At 42.5% G+C, this 18,580-nt stretch overlaps 1 protein-coding gene across 1 annotated transcript in view; it reads right to left on the bottom strand.

Moving 5' to 3' along the window:
- Positions 1-2,011: 2,011 nt before the first annotated feature.
- Positions 2,012-18,580, bottom strand: part of LPGAT1 (lysophosphatidylglycerol acyltransferase 1) — an 82,296-nt gene continuing 65,727 nt past the window's right edge. Inside the window, exons 7-8 of the mRNA XM_084828867.1 lie at positions 18,145-18,251; positions 2,012-14,975 (exon numbers count right to left, since the gene is read on the bottom strand). Of these exons, the coding sequence (XP_084684993.1) occupies positions 14,824-14,975; positions 18,145-18,251 (259 nt within the window). The 3' untranslated portion in view covers positions 2,012-14,823. The remainder of the gene's footprint in view (positions 14,976-18,144; positions 18,252-18,580) is intronic.

The raw sequence follows: 18,580 nt of genomic DNA, 5'->3' as shown, positions 1-18,580 counted from the left end.
CGGCTACATGGGTGGGCCCAGTTAGAATATGGTGCAGCTCCCAGGAGGCCATGGTCTCCATGAAGTCCCGAGGTGCTCCTGTGAGGATGGCCTCCGAATGTACGTTGAAGTCCCCCAACACCAATAAGTTAGGGGACTGTACACGCACATCAGAGACCACCTCAAGCACCTCGGCCAGGGAGTCAGTCGTGCAGCGGGGTGGACGGTACACGAGCAGAATCCCCAGACTGCCCTTCGGGCCCAACCTCCAGTACATGCACTCAACAACCTTGGTCTCCTGGAGAAGGGGTCTGGTGAAGACCAAGGACTCTCGGTAGATAACAGCCACTCCCCCTCCCCGATCCCCAGCCCTCGGCTGCTGTGCATACGAAAATCCAGCTGGACACATGGCTGCAAGGGTTGGAGCAGCAGCCTCGGCCAGCCAGGTCTCCATAATACATGCCAGGTCTGCACCCTCATCCAGGATCATGTCATGGATGAGGGAGGTTTTCTGGGTAACAGACCTGGCATTGCAGAGCAGCAAACGAAGGCCAGAAGATGGGGTCACGCCTCCCCCAGCCATCCTTTGGCTCTGGACAGGCCCGGAGCAGGGGACAGATACTACACATCTCTCCCTTGTTCCCCTTACCTGGCATGGCCTGCCCCTAGCGCTCCGCCAGCGCCTGCCGCCCAGCCTCGGTATGTTCTGGCCCCCAACACTCCCCCCACTGCCTCCATCAGGTGGACACATGCCCCCTCGCTCCCGCCTATCAGGCAGGCTACCCTCCCCTAAAAACACAACAAAATCCCCCCCAACAAAATAAAACAAACAAACAAAACAATTAAAATCCCCTTAAAAATGCCAGGCAGGAGTCCACAGGGAAGGCCTGGTGGCGGTGGTAGTGGCAACGGCGGCGGTGGCGGCGGCGGCGGCGGCGGCAGCAGGCCCAGCGGCGGCAAGCACGCCTCTTCCCCGGTGGTGGTGGTGGTGGTGGCTTCTCCTGCAGGCCCTGGCTCTCCCAGGCCACCTCAGCCAGCCAGCTTATGTAGCCCCTCCAGGGAGGGGCAGGTGGAGCAGCACAGCTGGCTCGGTACCTGGGGGCCTGGTCCTGCAGGGACTTTAAGACGAAATGTGTTCGTCTTTAAGGTGCCACAAGACTCTGCTGATTTTGCTGCAATAGACTAATGCGGCTGCCCCTCTGGGAATTCATAGAATCATAGAATAGTAGGGTTGGAAGGGGCCTACAAGGCCATCGAGTCCAACCCCCTGCTCAATGCAGGAATCCAAGTCAGAGCATCCCCGACAAATGGCTGTCCAGCCTCGTCTTGAAGGCCTCCAGTGTGGGAGAGCCCACCACGTCCCCAGGTAATTGGTTCCACTGTCATATTGCTCTTACAGTCAGGAAGTTTTTCCTGATGTTCAGCCGGGATCTGGCTTCCTGTAACTTGAGCCCATGATTCCGTGTCCTGCACTCTGGGATGATCAAGAAGAGATCCTGGCCTTCTTCTCTGTGACAACCTTTCAAGTACTTGAAGAGTGCTATCATATCTCCCCTCAGTCTTCTCTTCTCAATGCTAAACATGCCCAGTTCTTTCAGTCTCTCTTCATAGGGCTTTGTTTCCAGTCCCCTGATCATCTTTGTTGCCCTCCTCTGAACCCTCTCCAGTTTGTCTGCATCCTTCTTAAAGTGTGGTGCCCAGAACTGGACACAGTACTCCAGATGAAGCCTAACCAGTGCTGAGTAGAGGGGAACTAGTACTTCCCGGGATTTGGACGCGATGCTTCTATGAATGCAGCCCAAAATAGCATTGGCCTTTTTTGCAGCCACATCACATTGTTGGCTCATAGTCAGCTTGTGATCGACAACAATTCCAAGATCCTTCTCACTTGTAGTGTGGTTGAGCCACGTATCCCCCATCTTGTAACTGTGCATTTGGTTTCTTTTTCCTAGGTGCAGAACTTGGCATTTGTCCCTATTAAATGTCATTCTGTTGTTTTCTGCCCAGCGCTCCAGTCTATCTAGATCACTTTGAATTTTGTTTCTGTCTTCCAAAGTATTAGCTATCCCTCCCAATTTTGTGTCATCTGCAAATTTGATCAGCATTCCCTGCACCTCCTCCTCCAAGTCATCAATAAAAATGTTGAAGAGCACTGGGCCCAATTGTAACATTAGACATTCGTGTTGTCTGTAGCTTATCACAAGAACATTGCTCTGCCATCCTAGCCCATTTGGGAGGTAGAAGGGCACCAACAGGACAAGACTGGCAGAAGGGCATCTCTTTGTATGCCAGTTGCCTCCCGCCACACACCTGTCAACGTGTGGAGTAGCTACCGGCAGGCAGCAGTAACATCTCTCTCTTTCACTCCCAGACAAGACGGCAGAATTGCTTACCACTATGGGGAAAACCCAAGCTGACAGACATTTCTAGGAAGCATTCTGGAAAGTCGGTTTATAAGCATCCAACACGAACTTTTTGTTAGTAGAGATAGCGCTAGTTGGTAAAAGCGTCAGGGAGAATTATGAGGCATGTGACGTTCTTTGGACTCCCTGATGGACCGGCCTGAAGAGACAAGATTAGTCATGTACGTTAGCCAACTGGCAGAGAAAAGAAGGAAGATGTAAAAGCCGTTCTGTCAGGTTGCAGCAGAGGTGGGATGGGACCGCAGGGCCACTGCGCTCCTTCAAGTTCATTATGAGTGATCATTATGATCATTATGAGAACCACTTTGTCAATGTTAAGAATTACAACCTGTTTGGATGCTCATGGGGGTGGGAAGAAGTCATCGTGTCTTCTCTTCCCGCTCCCCCCACATGTGCCAGTTTACTGCACGTTGTGGGCTGGAGGGTGGGTATGAAGCCACCTCACCATGCTGTGCGCTGGGTTCAGACGACCTGCCAACACCCGCTGCAGCATGGGTAATGATGTAAACAACTGGCACACACTGGGGGGGGAGCCATGATGGCTTCTTTTACCCCTGCAATCATGCAAACCCAGACAATGTCTCAGTCTGCCATTTTCTTGCTCATTCATCCCTTTTGAGACAGGTCTTTTAGACCGTAAGCCTGTAGGCTGGGCCTGTCACATTTTTATTTATCTTCTGGGAGCCCTTTAGGCTAAAGAGCGAGGAAAAAATGCTTAAAATAAATAAATAATAAAAGAGGAAGTTGCTGGTTCCAAAAGAGTGGTCTGTTTGAAAGACTATCTTTTGAATGGCAGGATGATTTAGCTTGGCACCTGAAATAGCATGTAGCATATTTCCCCTTTTGAGTTAGGATGTAGCTGGAACAGCCCACATTTATCTAATGTAGAAGTTTCTACCATTGCTGGTCTTCACAAAGTGCAGGTTTTGACCTTTAAAGCCCTGCGTTGTCCAGGTCCGCAGTATCTTAAGGGCTGCCTCCTTTCATATGAATCTTCCAGCTTCATATTTGCCCATATTGGATGTGCAGTGGGTAGCTACGTAGAGAACATGGCCTTGTCCATGTTGGCACCTAGTTTATAGAGCTTCCTACAGAGGGAGGCTTCCTCAGCTGCCTCCCTAATGGAATTCAGACAGCAATTTAGGAATCTAGTATTTCAGAGGGCATTTGGAAGAAAGGACAACTCTTCTTTCCCTTTATGTACCTCTTTTATTCCTGCTGGTGCTATGTCTGTAAAGTTGGTTTACTATGCTTTTGTATGTTATGTTTTTATATGGACATTACGCCATTTTGCAGATTCTTTCAAGTGGAAGGGTGGGATATTATTATTCTTGTAATTAAAGTGCCGGCCTAGACAGCCATCTGTAGTTAGCAACCAACAAGATTGTCCTCAAAGCTGTGTGCTTGTCTGAAGCTGAATATGCTGCTTCAGTTCACAGAAGAGGCTGCAGCAGAGTTGGTTATGTCATCTGATCATCCAGGCTGGGTGGAGTATACGATTTTTGGAAATATGGAAGACAATGGCCACATTTAGCCGTGATACCCAGTGGTGTAGCAGTAAATTTTGAAGTACAGCTGCTCATCAGAAGAGTCCCCATAGCCACGCCCCCAAGGAGAGTCCAAACTTGCAGGCAGTTGAACCATATCAACAAACCAGTTCTAGCAATGTTCATCTGCTATGACAGGGATGGGCAACATGTGGCCCCCCCATGCAGTCCCTGCTGCCACTTTAATTTTACCATTTACAAGAAACAAAATGGTGCCTGTAGTGGCTATGGGGCACCCAAAAGGGCCAAATGTAGCTTGAAAACAAGCTGGCTTTAACCCTTGTAGCGCTCTGTAGCACTCCAGAGCAGTTTGCCTCCATTTCTTAAAAAAAAAAAAAACTTTTGGGGGGGGCATCCCATGCCCCAGAATCTCCTACAGTTGCCCATCCCTGTGCTAGGAGCAGGTATTTTGTAAAGCTACTAAGTCCTAATTGCCCACTGAAGGCCAAGCCACCCAATACACTTTACAATATGGAAGAAGTGTTGCTGGGGAAATCGACTCCTCCCCCCATCCCGGCTGCTGTGGGGACTGCAGCTAAGCTCAAAGGGAAGAGTGAATTCTGAGGGGCTGGCAGGTGACATCACTGTCCCTGTGAGTCCTGGATCCACTGCACCCCGGGCTTTTATACCATGCTTAGCACTAGAAGAACAAACTTCAGCGAGGCTCAAGTTTGCATATTCTTGCCTTCCTTTTCCCTGCTCCATGTAGAGGGAAGAAATTTTAAGCTTATGCTAAGTTTGTAACAAAACACAGCACCCCGTTTTGCCTGAATACAAGAAACTGGTTTGTATAAACTATAATTAACGATCTAGGACATCAAACCAAGATCAGATTCTTATCGTTGCATGTTTTCTTAACGCGAGGGTAACCTGTGAATGTTTGCCATCTGGCCTGCGGAGCCTTCCTGAATTCCTCCAGGGAGTGGGGCTGCTGTAGCGGAATTATCCATGCAGTGCCTTCCGCACGGGGAAAGCTGTTGGGAGTGAGCCAACAGCTGGAGGAGCGCTCCTACGGCCACCACCTCAGCTGGGGTGGCTTTACCTGTCTCGCATCCCGATGGAGAAAAATGCGATGCAGGTGAAGCCGGTTCCCACAGACATACCAGGAGGATCATGCTCTTGACAAACCTGCTGAAGACCAAATGATGTCAGGGGTATGGCCACACACCCTTTGATGTCAGGGGGCATGACAACACCCCCTTTAATGTCTTTCGGCCTGCATTGGTTGGGGTCATCTGGGCCCCAACCAATTTTGATCGGCCACCTTTGTCTTCAAACCAATGTTTTTGCATTACATCTGAATGGGGCAAAATGTGGCCCAACAATAGGGAACCAAAAATTGTATTTGTATGAAAGGAATAAAGCTAGCATGAGCTTCACATACCTGTGAGTTTAAGGGGGAAAAGGTGTGTGTGTGTGTGTGTGTGTGTGTGTGTGTGTGTGTGTGTAGACAATGAAGAAGCTATATCTTATTGAGCTGGGTAGGTAGACTTGGCCAAGATGTATTTAGCACACAAATGCAGCAGGGGGCGGGGGCTAATACATTTCCAGTGTGCTTGAAAATATAATATAGATCAATCCGTCTGCAAAATCCATAGCAAATGCTCTGAAACTTGTGTCCTTTATACTTAAGGCAGGGAAGTTACATGGAAACAAGACTGAAGGCAGCAACATGGTCTTTGGTACTCTCTGAACAATGCCATTCTGGTACTCAGTCAACATGGGAAAAAGCCTTTGGATTAGTTTCCAATCAAGCATCATTATGTAACTTCACATGAGCAAAGTCAGTGTGTCATATTGCCACTGCAAGTGTCTTTCCAGTCACCTTAGAGCACAATCCTATGCGGATAGGCGACTGCCTATCCAACGCAGGGCAGGAGAAGTATAGAGGGGATTGTCCCCTCGGCGCTTCAGCCGCCCTGTATTCATGGCAAGACAGCTGATTTCAGCTGTCTAGCCATGGGAAGGCGGAGTGGGGGAAGCGGCTGCTGAAGGACACATAGGATGCGTCATGCCGGCATTTCCGCCTTCCCCGCCCCAGAACAACCCGTTTTCACCGCTCCGCACTCCTCTTCCGAGTGGAGGGCTGTTCCGAGTTGCCTGCGAGGCAGCGCAGGACAGGGAGAAGGTTGGTTTTCCAGGAACCAACCTTGGAGCATGGGCTCCAAGGTTGGTTTCCGGAAACCGACATATCCTATGGCTATCTAGCTGCTGACTAGCGGCCATATGATTGCTCCTTTAATGTGTTGCTGCCTCAGCTGAGATACTCAGCATTTTTCAGCCAGAGAGTCCACAGGACATGCTAATAGATTACCTGAAAGACAAAGTGCAAAGAGTCCTGAGAGGTATAAATTTTATTGATTTATATCAGATCAGCATGTTATGATATGGTCACACCTGCTCATACAGCTGACATTCTTAAAGCCAAAAGAGGGATTTTTTTTTTCCTTTTAAAAATACATTTTTTCCCAGCAGGAAGAAACTTTACAAACAAACATTGTTTATATTAGGAATTAAAAACAATGGCTTTTTGTCAAATACGTGCAGAACAGGGCTGGTCAGCACTGGATCTTTTAGTGCTTCAAACTTCAGCTTTCAGATTCCCCCTACCCTCTTTTTTTTTAACTCTTAAAAAATAACACTTTCATTATTAGCACAAAGAACACAAATCCAAAACCAAACAAAATCCAGAAGAGAAACAAAGAGGTAGACATTAACCATTGCACAGCTCTCTGGATTGTGCAAGGTGTTTCGGTCTGCTCCTAAGAGTTCCATTTGTTTCTATTTACTTTTTACAGTCACTTGTTAAACACATCACCGAGACTAAAACAGCACTTGACTAAGGGTTCAGACTAATGATGGCTCCATACAAGAGCTGTGGGAGGGCTCAGGGACCCCCATGCAGAGACACCTGCTTCGCACGATCCTGGCTGGAGAAATAAGCCACCGTGGCTTATTTCCCCTGCTGCACATACCAGTTGTGTGCCGGGCGGATTAGCATAATTACTCTCAGCAGTGCATCTTGTCATGTTGTGCAAACTTGGCCAGGGTGGCTTGTTGCTGTGGGTAACAAGCCACCTCAGAATCCTACAACAGCCCATAGGTTCTGGGTTGCTTGTCAACCACGACAACAAACCACACTAGCCTGGTTTGCATGACGTGATACTATTGACAGTAATTATTCTAATCATACTGGTATGTGACCAGGACCTGCAGGGTGGTTAACAAGCCACTATAGCTTACTAACCACCCTGCGGACCGTGCAAACCATGTTGCTGACTCTTACAGATTGGCACCTCCACCTGAGTTCTGCCTGGTCATGAAGAAAAAGGATTTGCCTGCGGGATTGCTGTTAGTCTGAACCAAGACTTAGTGTTACAAGAGACAGCTGTGTCACAGGGCCAGAAAGTGAGGGGTACCATGTCATTCTATATTGCTTTTTTTTGGTAAGCTAAACGTTCATTAAAGTGGTTGCATAAGTTAGTAAAAACAAACAAACCACATAATGGCACCCTTCTTAGGAAAGGGACTTGAAGTCCAAGTTTTCCATATTGAAAGGTATTTTGGAGATCATAATCTTCTCTCTCTTAAGCAACTCTGAAACTTTCATAGCTTTATATTGGTCTTTAGATCGTCACAAAAATGTATGCAGTGTTATTACAGCAACTTTGATGAGTTAAAACAGCAGAAGACAATCCAGTCCCTTCTTGCACAGAAAGAGGAGTTTCTATGCTATTCCTGAGAGCTATAAATAGAACTATTGATTCAATTATGTGTTGGAAGCAGTATTAACAAACCATATATTCAGCCAACACACAAACTTTAAGCAAGAGCAGTTGATCTGATGTTTTATCAAATAAGCAACATGAAGGGGGCACAATTTTTCCCTTCCTTGTCAAACATCCTAATAATTATTATAACATGAAACATGGAAAGAAACGCAACTTTTTCTTCACACTGGACCAAAAACATCAAATGCAATAATGCCATCTTTATTTGTCTGTGCTGAGGAAATCATTTTTTTGGTATCCATATCAAGAAAAATGTGATTGCCATAAGTAAACAATGAGAAAAAAAATCCAAGAAAGAAATAAACTCAAACATAAGTCCAAATGTGACGAACCCTTCAACAGAATCACACTGCAGTGTCTGTCATATGATTTGTTCTAATCATATGTGGAATAAAATGAAAGGGGTGGTGGGAGGGAGAAAACAGATAAACAACAGAGAGGATGAAAACTCACAGTAAAGAATGTGGCATCTAAAACCCCAGCATTAACATCATAGGGAGGAGGATAATTTTGAAACAGTAGTCTTTCAATTGTAATGTTGTACTAGAAATTTTACTGGAAATTTAAGACGTGTAATAATAAAATACATAGACTTTTTCTTTAAAAAGTCCAGACAGTTTTTAGGAATTTCTATAGGCAGGTATACAACAGGGGAACCTACAAGTGTTGTGCAATCAAAATAAAAGTAATTCACAAGTAATTCTGATGACCTTGCAAGGAAGTTAATTTCCCCTTTCCAATTTCCTTCCCTCCCTTACAAAACCAAGCACATAATTCTGCAAAACATGCAATTTCATACATGGATTTATTTCATATCCTCCCCGCCCCCATACAGTAACTTCAGCTGGAAGCTTTACTTTATTGTTTATGGTTTAGGTAAAAAAATGCAAGCTGCAGCCAATTGCCAAGAGCCAGTCTCAGTATCATTCTTCCATACCAACTTGGTTTCAAAACTTTTTTTTAAAAAAATCACTACCTTTGGTCACATGTATGTGTAACATTTTGTCTGGAAGTAATTCAGAAAGTCTAACTGCTGTCACACACACACTTGTTCAGTATGCCTATTGTTTTCTATTGACTCACTGCACTGAAGAAAGGAAGCTTTGGGAGACAAAACAAGCACTGCAGCAAGACAACAGCCATTAATTCCAAGAAGATACATGACGGAATCACCATTAAAATGAAGAGTGGCTGTGCAGTCTAGAGGTTGGTTGGAGAATTAAGTCTTGTTGGTATAATTGTATTAGAACGGCCCAATTCACACATACTTGTTGACTACACCAAAGAGCCACCACAGATTAAGAGGTTTAATATCACCTCGAAATGCAGTACTTTTCAATAAAGGCCATTCATACATTCAGTTGTGAGTCTTCAGCTGCTGATCAAATCACAAACTTCAGAGGCTAACAGGTTTGCAGCTGACCCCAACATCTATTTGAAATATTTGTAAAGCATTTTGGCAAACTGGAACCACTTTATACTCCAAGTGCTCATCTACAATTAGGGTGTTTCATCTCCTGCCCCCTTTCAATTTTAAAAAAGAGAGTTTAACTTACTAAGCTAAGAGGAATCTGATTTACCCCAGTGGAAATGAATGAGAAAGTGAATGTACCGAACATCTAAGATAACTAGGGTCCATTCTATCCCCAGCAACTTCTCAAAATAGGGTAGGGAAAAGCTTGACCTTTTGCCTGCATAAAATTCCATATTTTTATGTAGTTATACCACTTCCAGAAAACTTGAATAGGTTTTTTATGTGTTTGTATAAACTAAACTAGTACGCACATTCCTGTAGGTTAAAAAAAATACAAAAGATTATAGGGGTCCATTGGACCCCAGGAGTAAAGATTTTACCCTATGGGGTTACTTCTGCTCCAAATTGGTTTTATTTTGACACAGGAGTTAAGACTTCCATACTGCAAACTTGCAACATTCATTTGTAATGTTATTTAAAAGCAAACTCATTCTATTAGGGTATTGGGGTACATTGGACCACTTCCAATATTTACTAGGAGCCCAGTTTGTCGCATATGCATTTTAAGTTTGTGTTTTGTTTTCTCTTTTGTTTTCTCCTTCTGGGTGTCTTGACAGCCCAATAAGGAACTGAAGTTAACATTATGGGGTTCAATGTACCACAGTAGTTTTTGCATTAAAACTCCATTTTGGGGATGCAATACCAATAAAAATCTATTTTTTTCTGTTAAACTGGAGTCACTTTGAAATCATCCATTGGACCCAAATAGCAGATTGATACTGCAAAAATGGTTACGATCCCTCATATTTTGAAAGTATACTATTTGGCTTCCTGAACACCAAAAAACATTTAGGTCTTTAAGATAAGGTTAACAATCATAAGGTAAGTTCTTGCTAAGGTAGTATAATATGTAAAGTTCAAGGAAACTTGCAGAAAAGAGATTGTCAACTCAAGGAAGGGCAGTGGGAAGAAAGATCTGTGTGAGTGAAACGCATCACTTGAATGGCAGTAAATCAAATCTGTTCAGACCTTGCTGGTTTTTGTTAATAAATTATTGTTAATAAACTTTTTGTTAATGTTACGTTGATGTTTTACAATACCTAGTTTCAGTATCAGCGTAAAACTGCAAGACTATAAGAACAGATTCCATTGAATCTCCAGCACCCACACTAAAGCTGAGAAAGCAGCAGTTCCAAGTATGTTACAGCCAAGTTCTTCAATGGTGTCTTTTATCGTTGTCTTGAACACCTTCTTCCACAATACTGATATGTAACTGCCTCATTTTATACCATTTATTTCCTAAAATGATGTTCCACTGGGCACATTATTCTCCAGATAAGCTGAATAACTGAATAGGAAATAAACGTTCAGCCCATAACAAAATGGGCTATATGAGTGGACTGTTGCCATCTACCATTAAGGGCTTTGACAAAGGAGCTCCAATTATTCAGGTATCCAATGGCTAATTCTAATGTTACACCTCCACATTGAGACTCTTGAAAAATGCTTCTTTGTGTTCACAGAATCATAGGGTTGGAAGGGACCTTTGAGAACAAGTAGTCCAACTCTCTGCTCAACACAGGAATTGCAATGTAGGATGCAACCACAGCCTCCCTGGCAGACAACTATCCAGCCTCTGCTAAAACACCTCCAGTGAAGAAAAGCACACTACCTCCCGAGGTCCTGTTCCACTGTCAGACAGCTCTTACCACTAGGAGGTTTCTCTTAATGTTTAGCTGAAATCTACTTTCCTGCAATTTCCACCCACTGGTTCTAGCCCTGCCCTCTGGAGCAACAGAGAACATTCTGCTCTATCTTCTGCATGACAGCCCTTCAGATATTTGAAGACTATTGGCGGGCCCTAATATTTGACTTACCCTTGTATAGGTTTTGCATGATAATCCCATGCAAATCAAGACATGTCCAAAGCTTTGCATAATGATGCAAAGGTTGAGTGGGCTGGAGCATGGGCGGAGGCGGCCCCACAATGTATGTATGTAATTTAACATATGTGATTTAACACATATTTTTTTTAAAAAACCTTTCTGGCCCTCAAATATTCTGACATCATGGTGGTAAAAGGGTGGGTTCTCCCCACTCATTCCCATCTCTTTCAATGTATGCCTATGATGAAGCTTGTATTCTAGTAGCAGTTGCAAGTATGGGAATAGGAGTTGCTCATTTGAGTTAAGTAATACAGGTGTTAGCATGTCACCCATGTGGCATTATGTGATGCAAACCACATTAAGGAAGTTCATTACATTTCAAGATGTACTAGCTCCTCCTCCTCTCCTCAGAGCTTTACAACACCATGATGATGAGGAGGAGACAGAGGATCCAGGACAATGCCCACCCACCTCTTACCATGAAATGCCATATTAAATGGCGGGCTGAAGAAAGCTGCTAATTATTTAGCAATGAACTAAGCCAATATTAACCATGGGAGTTCTGGGTGTTTTTAAGCACTATACTCAGAACACACTAGACCAGCTTATTGCATTAATTACAGCACCTCTCTCTCTCTCTCTCTCTCTCTCACACACACACACACACACACAAGTAAACTTAATTTACTTTTTATTCTCTTGTCCTAAAAATATACTCTGGATTTTGTCCTGCTGAATTCAGTGGGGCTATTGCAGATAAACAGGTATTTTGAAGATCATACTCCAAGATGAGAATAGAAAGGTGCTTTTATTCAGGAGTTCCTAAAAACAATGTCTTCACATTTTCTCCTGGTTCAACCACAAAGGAGACAAAACGACCTCATTTTCTTCACATTTTCCAATAGACAAGTGAGGAAAAAATATCAATCTAATGTCAGTTACACCCGAACACATTATTTAGATGTGTTTCACTGAAATAAATGAGACATAACTCTATACAGTTCAACTGGAACCATGGTGATAGTCTTCCCATTCAAATGGCAATCAGTGCCTTAAAAGAGACATTTTGCCCTATGCAGAGGAATAAATTGAGACGTGGGCATATGCTGAACCAAATGGCTATTCATTTCTGATTCATTAAGTAGCAAATCAGTATTTACAGTATTGTCCTGAACTGCACTGAACAATTGCTGCAGGGAATGGAAGTTGTATTCTTGTATGTGGCATTTTTACTATCTGTGTTCATGCTCTTCCCAAAGTAGGATTATGTCCAAATAAGCTATACCGTAAAACAACAGCTGCTGCTTTGCATTTCAGTCCAAGAAGTATTCTGTTTAGACCAGAGCTCTGATTTATAGCCACATACGTACATCAAATGACCAGAAACAAACTTCTTAACATTTCCTGCTATATGGCAAATAAAGAACACTGGTTGTTATAGCTATAGCTCAATAAGGCAAACAAGATTAAAAAGAAAACAAACCTGACCTCCCAAACCACTTTCTTCTTAGGAAATACCTTACTTAAAATACATGATATTCTTACGGTGGAATTCAACTACTTGTGTGTCAAAAAACTAGCTTAAAAAACCTACATTTTATGCTAAAGATTGAACAACACACTAATGACCATTTGCACTCTATCTGTGGTGGAATCAAAGCAATGAAATATATCAATGCACTTTGTAGAATGAATGGTGGATGCTGCCATCATCCATGCTGAAATGTATTTCATAGTTTAAAAACAATGACAAATTCCAACATCCTACGATAAGACTTCTGCTCACATGGGACATCCCCCCCCCCCCCGCAGCAGTTCCACTGACCCCAATTCTGCTCTGGAATGTCTCCCAACCCTGCGGAGCAGATTTTGAGGCATGCAGGGGACTGCAGGGGGGTGAGGGAATTGCCTCCCTATCTGTTCCGCTGATGGAAGCCATTCTGTCAGCGGGAGGGGTTAATTGGATACCACCCAGTATCTGGCATATTTCATTAGGTGACATTTTTTGTACATTACTAGAGAAAATTCATCTTGTCCCTCTTCCCACTCAAAACAAAAGAATAAAAATATGATGCTGTGGTTTTACATTTTTATTCTGTATACTACTCACCAAAACTTGTTCTTATGTGATTTGGAAAAAAAAAACCCAGGAGAATATATTCCTCAAACTCAGCACAGACAACTATTGTTGGCTTGGCTTAGCTCTTAGAAAAAATTACAGTCCATAAAAGACAACATTCTTTTGCTAAAGTTTAGTCTACAGGCCGGTATGTGTAAGTTAGAAACTGTTTTCCAGGAATGGTTCTTTTATATATACTTATGTAGTCATACTGCCATGATGCCAAACATTCCAAGAGTGATAAATAACGAACATAGAAACCTTTCCTTCACAACCATTATAAACCATGTTATCACCTGAAACACTGCTTTAGTGCCAGTCTGCCTCTTAATTGAAATTCCCTTTTCTATGACAGTGACATTTTTCAGCAAGATGGCAGACATAGCAATGCCCTTCATGGTTCAGAGAATTTTTACAATAGCTCAGGATGGTAAAGCAAGTATCTTCCTATGGTTTTATCCAATGACTAGATATACTGTTTTGTGACTATGCTACCTTCCTCTTATTTTTCCTATAAGCAAACCATCAAGGTGCTTGGCATGTATGTACACAAACCTTCTCACAGTTGTTCTGAGTGCTATTGTGTCAGATGGAAATAAAGGCCTCTATAGGGGTTTAAAAACAAAACACACCGCCTTGGCTAGACCGTGGCAACTAATACATTTAGGGTTCAAAATCCAAAGACCGTTCTGAACTGCCAATAGCAATCAGGAATCCAATCTGTTAGGAACAGTATCTATATTTCTTTCAAGCTATGCTCCTTTCCATCACTGCATTGCATTTTCAAAAGTGCATTTTGCAAAAAAACTAAGAGAGAGAAGATGTGTACCAATTTATGAAATGCATTATAAAACCAAAATAGGAAGCAGATTAAGTGATGTGCCACTCTGAAGTACCCTTCCAAGAGGATACTCACAAGAGGTTTAAAGACAAAAAACATGGAAAGAATAGATGGGTCTATGAGGTATACACAATTCTTTCAATACTTCATGACACTGTAATGCCTTTTTGCAGAGTAGTGTTTCTTTTTCCAATATAAAATCTTACTGAGATATCCCCCCCCCCAAAAAAAAGATGTCTTTACTAAACAGGTAACATGGGGCAGTCACAATACCATAACCAGGTCTGCAGAGTACGTTAAACAGATCCAGCATGATTAATTACAATACAACTCGAGTTTGTGCAGATGAGGGATCTCTACCACAAGACTTGCAGTACAGACTACTGGAGAGAAAGTTGCTGAAGATTCTGAGTTTTAACTACAATGCTGAATACTACCTGCAGTAAAAGCATTCTTGCTGCAGATGTTCACCTGTGGTGGTCGTATAATTGTGTCTCCTGTTCAAATGCTGAATTTGCTGACATAGGTGCGCGGGGAACAACACCTTTTAAAAATATCGACAGTTCTTAAAATACATCATTAGGTCGCTATATTACTGATCCTCTCTTCTAGTGGAGTTTAAAATCCCCCTCCCTGCAAAGGGGAGAAAGTCCATCCAGTTTGTTCCTTTCTCCTGGTATATTCACATTTGCACATGTAACATGATGCACTCTGTAAAGTACCATGTTCCTAATTGTGTACTCAGGTCTCATTAATTCACCTTTTAAAATAGGCATTGATAAAAATACTGAAGAATGCAGTACCACATACCACCTGACAAAAACGCAAAGAACTGTACAAGAACTAGCCACAAATTGCTAAGGGTCATCTCCCGGGAAACAACTTCTGTCTGTCCCTGCAGGGGAGGGAACGCTCCTGAAAGAGAAGGAACAGCCTGTTACACATTGAATTTACCTTTTTGGAATTTCCCTGATCATGACTATAATAGGAACACAGGGCAGGGCAACATCAACTCTCTCTTTGTGATAAATAATAAATTAGCATCCTGTTATGAAATTGCATGCCCCATCCCCGTAGGTTCTCCCCTCCCTGGAGCAAATTCTCTCATGTTTTAACCCTAGCTCCAATGTTAACTGCAACTAAAGCTCATGAGGTTCCTTTCTTTTTATCAGGACCTGAAATTGGATAACAAATCCTAGTTGAGCAATGGATCTGATTAGCTTTAACATCAATGCCAATTAATCTTTTGAAGTTAGAGTGGAACTCTGTGGGCAGAATCCAACGGGGCGCTTCCACCCCTGCCGATTCTCTTCTGCCCTGCCGACTGTTGTGAAAGTGGCCCCAACTGCTTGTGCAACTGTGTTTTAGCGCTTCCAGAACAACCCAAAGCAAGTGGAGATGCTCATATCTGGAAGGAGGCAGCTCAGCGGAGCTCGCATAAGGAAGCTCCGCCAACCTGTCTCCTTCCAGAAACGAATGTTCCTGCTCATTTCTGGACTTGCTCCAGAAAACGCTAAATTCCCTTGCATACGTGGGGGATCCCACTTGTGCAGTGCAGTCAGCAGGACCCACTGCTTGCGCAACGGAATCAGCTGGCGGAAAAGAACTGGTGGAGACATAAGTGCCCTGTTAGATACTGCCCTGTCTGTGCAGGGAGGCAGTACATGATCCCACACCATATTCCCGATCTCTTAAACACATTTATGAGGGGACCAGCGTTTTGTACTAGCTCTCAATCATCAAGATATGGCTTTACTTAGAAAGCAAGCTAGCTTTTAAATAATTTTTTATACTAGTAGTATGTTAATATCCTTTTTAATTTAGCCTTTTACATTACGTAGTTTAAATTATGTAGTTGTTTTAATGTTTTCCTGTTTCTAATGTTCTGGTTTTTACGTGTTAAGGTTTATCGTTTTAAATTGTTGGACACTGCCTTGATGGCTTTATAGCAAATAAGGCAGTATATAAATGTTAATAATTAATAAACAGGAGGAAAGGACACAATGGATTTTGGATATGTCTAGTTTTTAAGGCTCTCCCTGAATTTCCCTGATCATGAGATATATCAAGAGAAATTAAGGTAGGAAGGATGACATCATTTCTGCAATGAGACAGCAGTGTAGTATTTTAATGTGCTGGTATATATTTAAATGCAGAAGAATAACATTGCTTCTTATAAGGAACAGGTTTCAACAGGAGAAAATCAACAGGGAACAAAGTCATGGAAGAATAATTTCCCTCAAGCACAGTAAGGCACGTGAAGCAAGCAAGCAGTTAGAAAGCCCTTTCTATGATAAGGGCCTCTAGAAAAGCAGCTGCTAATGAGGTGGTGGGTTTCACTACACTGTACTTAAATGCAATTCAAATCTGAAAATATAGCAAGGCAGGTGAGACATTTAGTTATCTAGATAACTAGTTAACCCCCATCTCAAACTGTACTTATGCATGTTGGACTGAATTTAGGATTGCCAAGAATTTATTCATCTATCCTATACTTAGGGCCAAGCCTCCCTCCTCCCTGTCACATCGGGTGGGCATAATTTAGTTTCTTGTATCAGTGTCATGTATCACTAAGTTCTCTGTGCCCCGTGTTTCAAGCAGACCATCCACTCAGAACAGGCACAAACAAATTTCTATTTTTTTCCCAAGCATTAGGAACACTATCCCCAGATCCTCCAAAACAGCTTCTCTTTGGCCTTCTTCAGTTTCTATTCCATCAGAAATAGAAAGGTGTTGGCAGCAAAGACATGCAAAAGTTATCTAGTTCACCCCAGCCTAACACCACAGGAAGAAAACAATACTTGGAAATTCCAACTGCAGCAAATCAAGAAGTTTATTTAAGAAAGCTCAGTGTTTTGATGCACTGGGATAAAGTTCTGGCCAATTACATCGGGGGATATTCTTCATAGGGAGCCAAATGTACAATAATGCATGCTTCATTGTATATGCATACCTTACATTCAACTGTCAGAGTCCAGTTACATAAGCATGAACCATAATTACTTTTATAGGCAAGCCCTAATTGGAGATTTCATACACCAGTGCATAATAGGCATATAATTATGAATGAATGCTTGGCACACTTGTATAAAAGTGCACGTATCTTGTAAGTGGTGTATGTAGTAATTAGGTAGAGCTATTTATCTGTAAAGGAAGATTTTATTGCAGATAATATAAGATTTCTCTAACATGAATAAAATGGTTAGCAGTTTACCTTCCAAGAGAAAAGAGGCTAAACTGCTTGGGCCCTCAGAATGGGATCTGTAAGCTGTTAAAACTACATCAGACAGAATAGTAGCTGGGAGGAAAGCTGAAGCTACATGTGCATTTTTAAGTGCTTGAATGATCACTGGGGACTCCGCCCCCCCAGCATTACCACCGTTCACAAATGGTAATGCTCTTCCTTGTTTAAGTATCAACACCCTCCCTCCAGCTAGTATGGGAGAAAATGTCGGCAGATGCCTAGCTCAGAAGCAGGCCCACATTGCCCTGCATCTAGACTTATACACAATCTTATTGTGACTTGTGACAATATGACATTGTTAACATTACCTGCACAACACACGCACACCCACACAGGCTCACAAAATCTCCAGTGAAACTGACAAGGAAGGGGCGGGGGGAAATCTTGCCAAATCCAGTGATGTCTGGACAGTTTTTAAAAGAACTACTGTAAGTACCAGAGCTAGTGCATATGCACGCTCTCTTAAAGAAATCCAACAAAACTTAGCTTTGTGGGTCACACAAAACTCCAAGGAGGCTAGAATTCAATTGTAAATCCTCCATGGCTATCAGTTGATTTTAAAGAGCTGATTCAAATATATATAAAAGTGCATTTCTATCTTTCACACATGCACACTCTCAGGAAGAAAAAGGCTAAAAAGACTTTCAGGCTGCAGTCCTATATTCACAAACCTGGGATTAAGTCCCATCGAACTTCTGACATGTATAAGTTTGCACAGTAAGTGGCAAATAGAGGTGGTTAGCTGATAGCTTTGCCTTGGAGTGGTAAATTGTTACTATTTAAATGAAAACATACTTGCAAAGTGCTGAACAAATACTTATTTTTTATTTGATTTTTTACCTGTTTTGTAAAAGTGTGACAAGAGATCCTCTTTTTCAATGAAGCGTTGATATAACCAAACAGTGAGGGCTTCAGCCTCAACAGGTACATCTTTAATTGAAAAAATCCTGCATTTTAAAGGACAGGTTAATTAGACTTAGAAAATTATTCCCCTTTCTTAAGGAGAATCTAGTAAGCTTCTTTTTGCTTTGAATTCTGGATCAGGATCTGACATATATTCCAGTATTTATTCTATTTTTCAGAATAACTGTTTTCATTACTCACAAGCACATTTAAAAATTCATCAATTGTGGGAGCAGTTTCCTTTTTTCACCTCTTGCAAACGATCTTTACAAAACAAAGAGACACACATACTTCTGAATACCTTAATTATGCCATTCTGTCAGCAAGGGGTCAAACTGGTTTAGGTTAGATTTTCAAATAACTCTTAGGGTTC

The sequence above is a fragment of the Heloderma suspectum genome, chromosome 1 (assembly GCF_057233095.1).
Source record: "Heloderma suspectum isolate Gila_16-S chromosome 1, 16-S_ref, whole genome shotgun sequence".
NCBI classification, from domain to species: domain Eukaryota; kingdom Metazoa; phylum Chordata; class Lepidosauria; order Squamata; family Helodermatidae; genus Heloderma; species Heloderma suspectum.
Note: the sequence above shows the minus strand (reverse complement) of the source record. Positions and strands in the feature narration are given on the sequence as shown.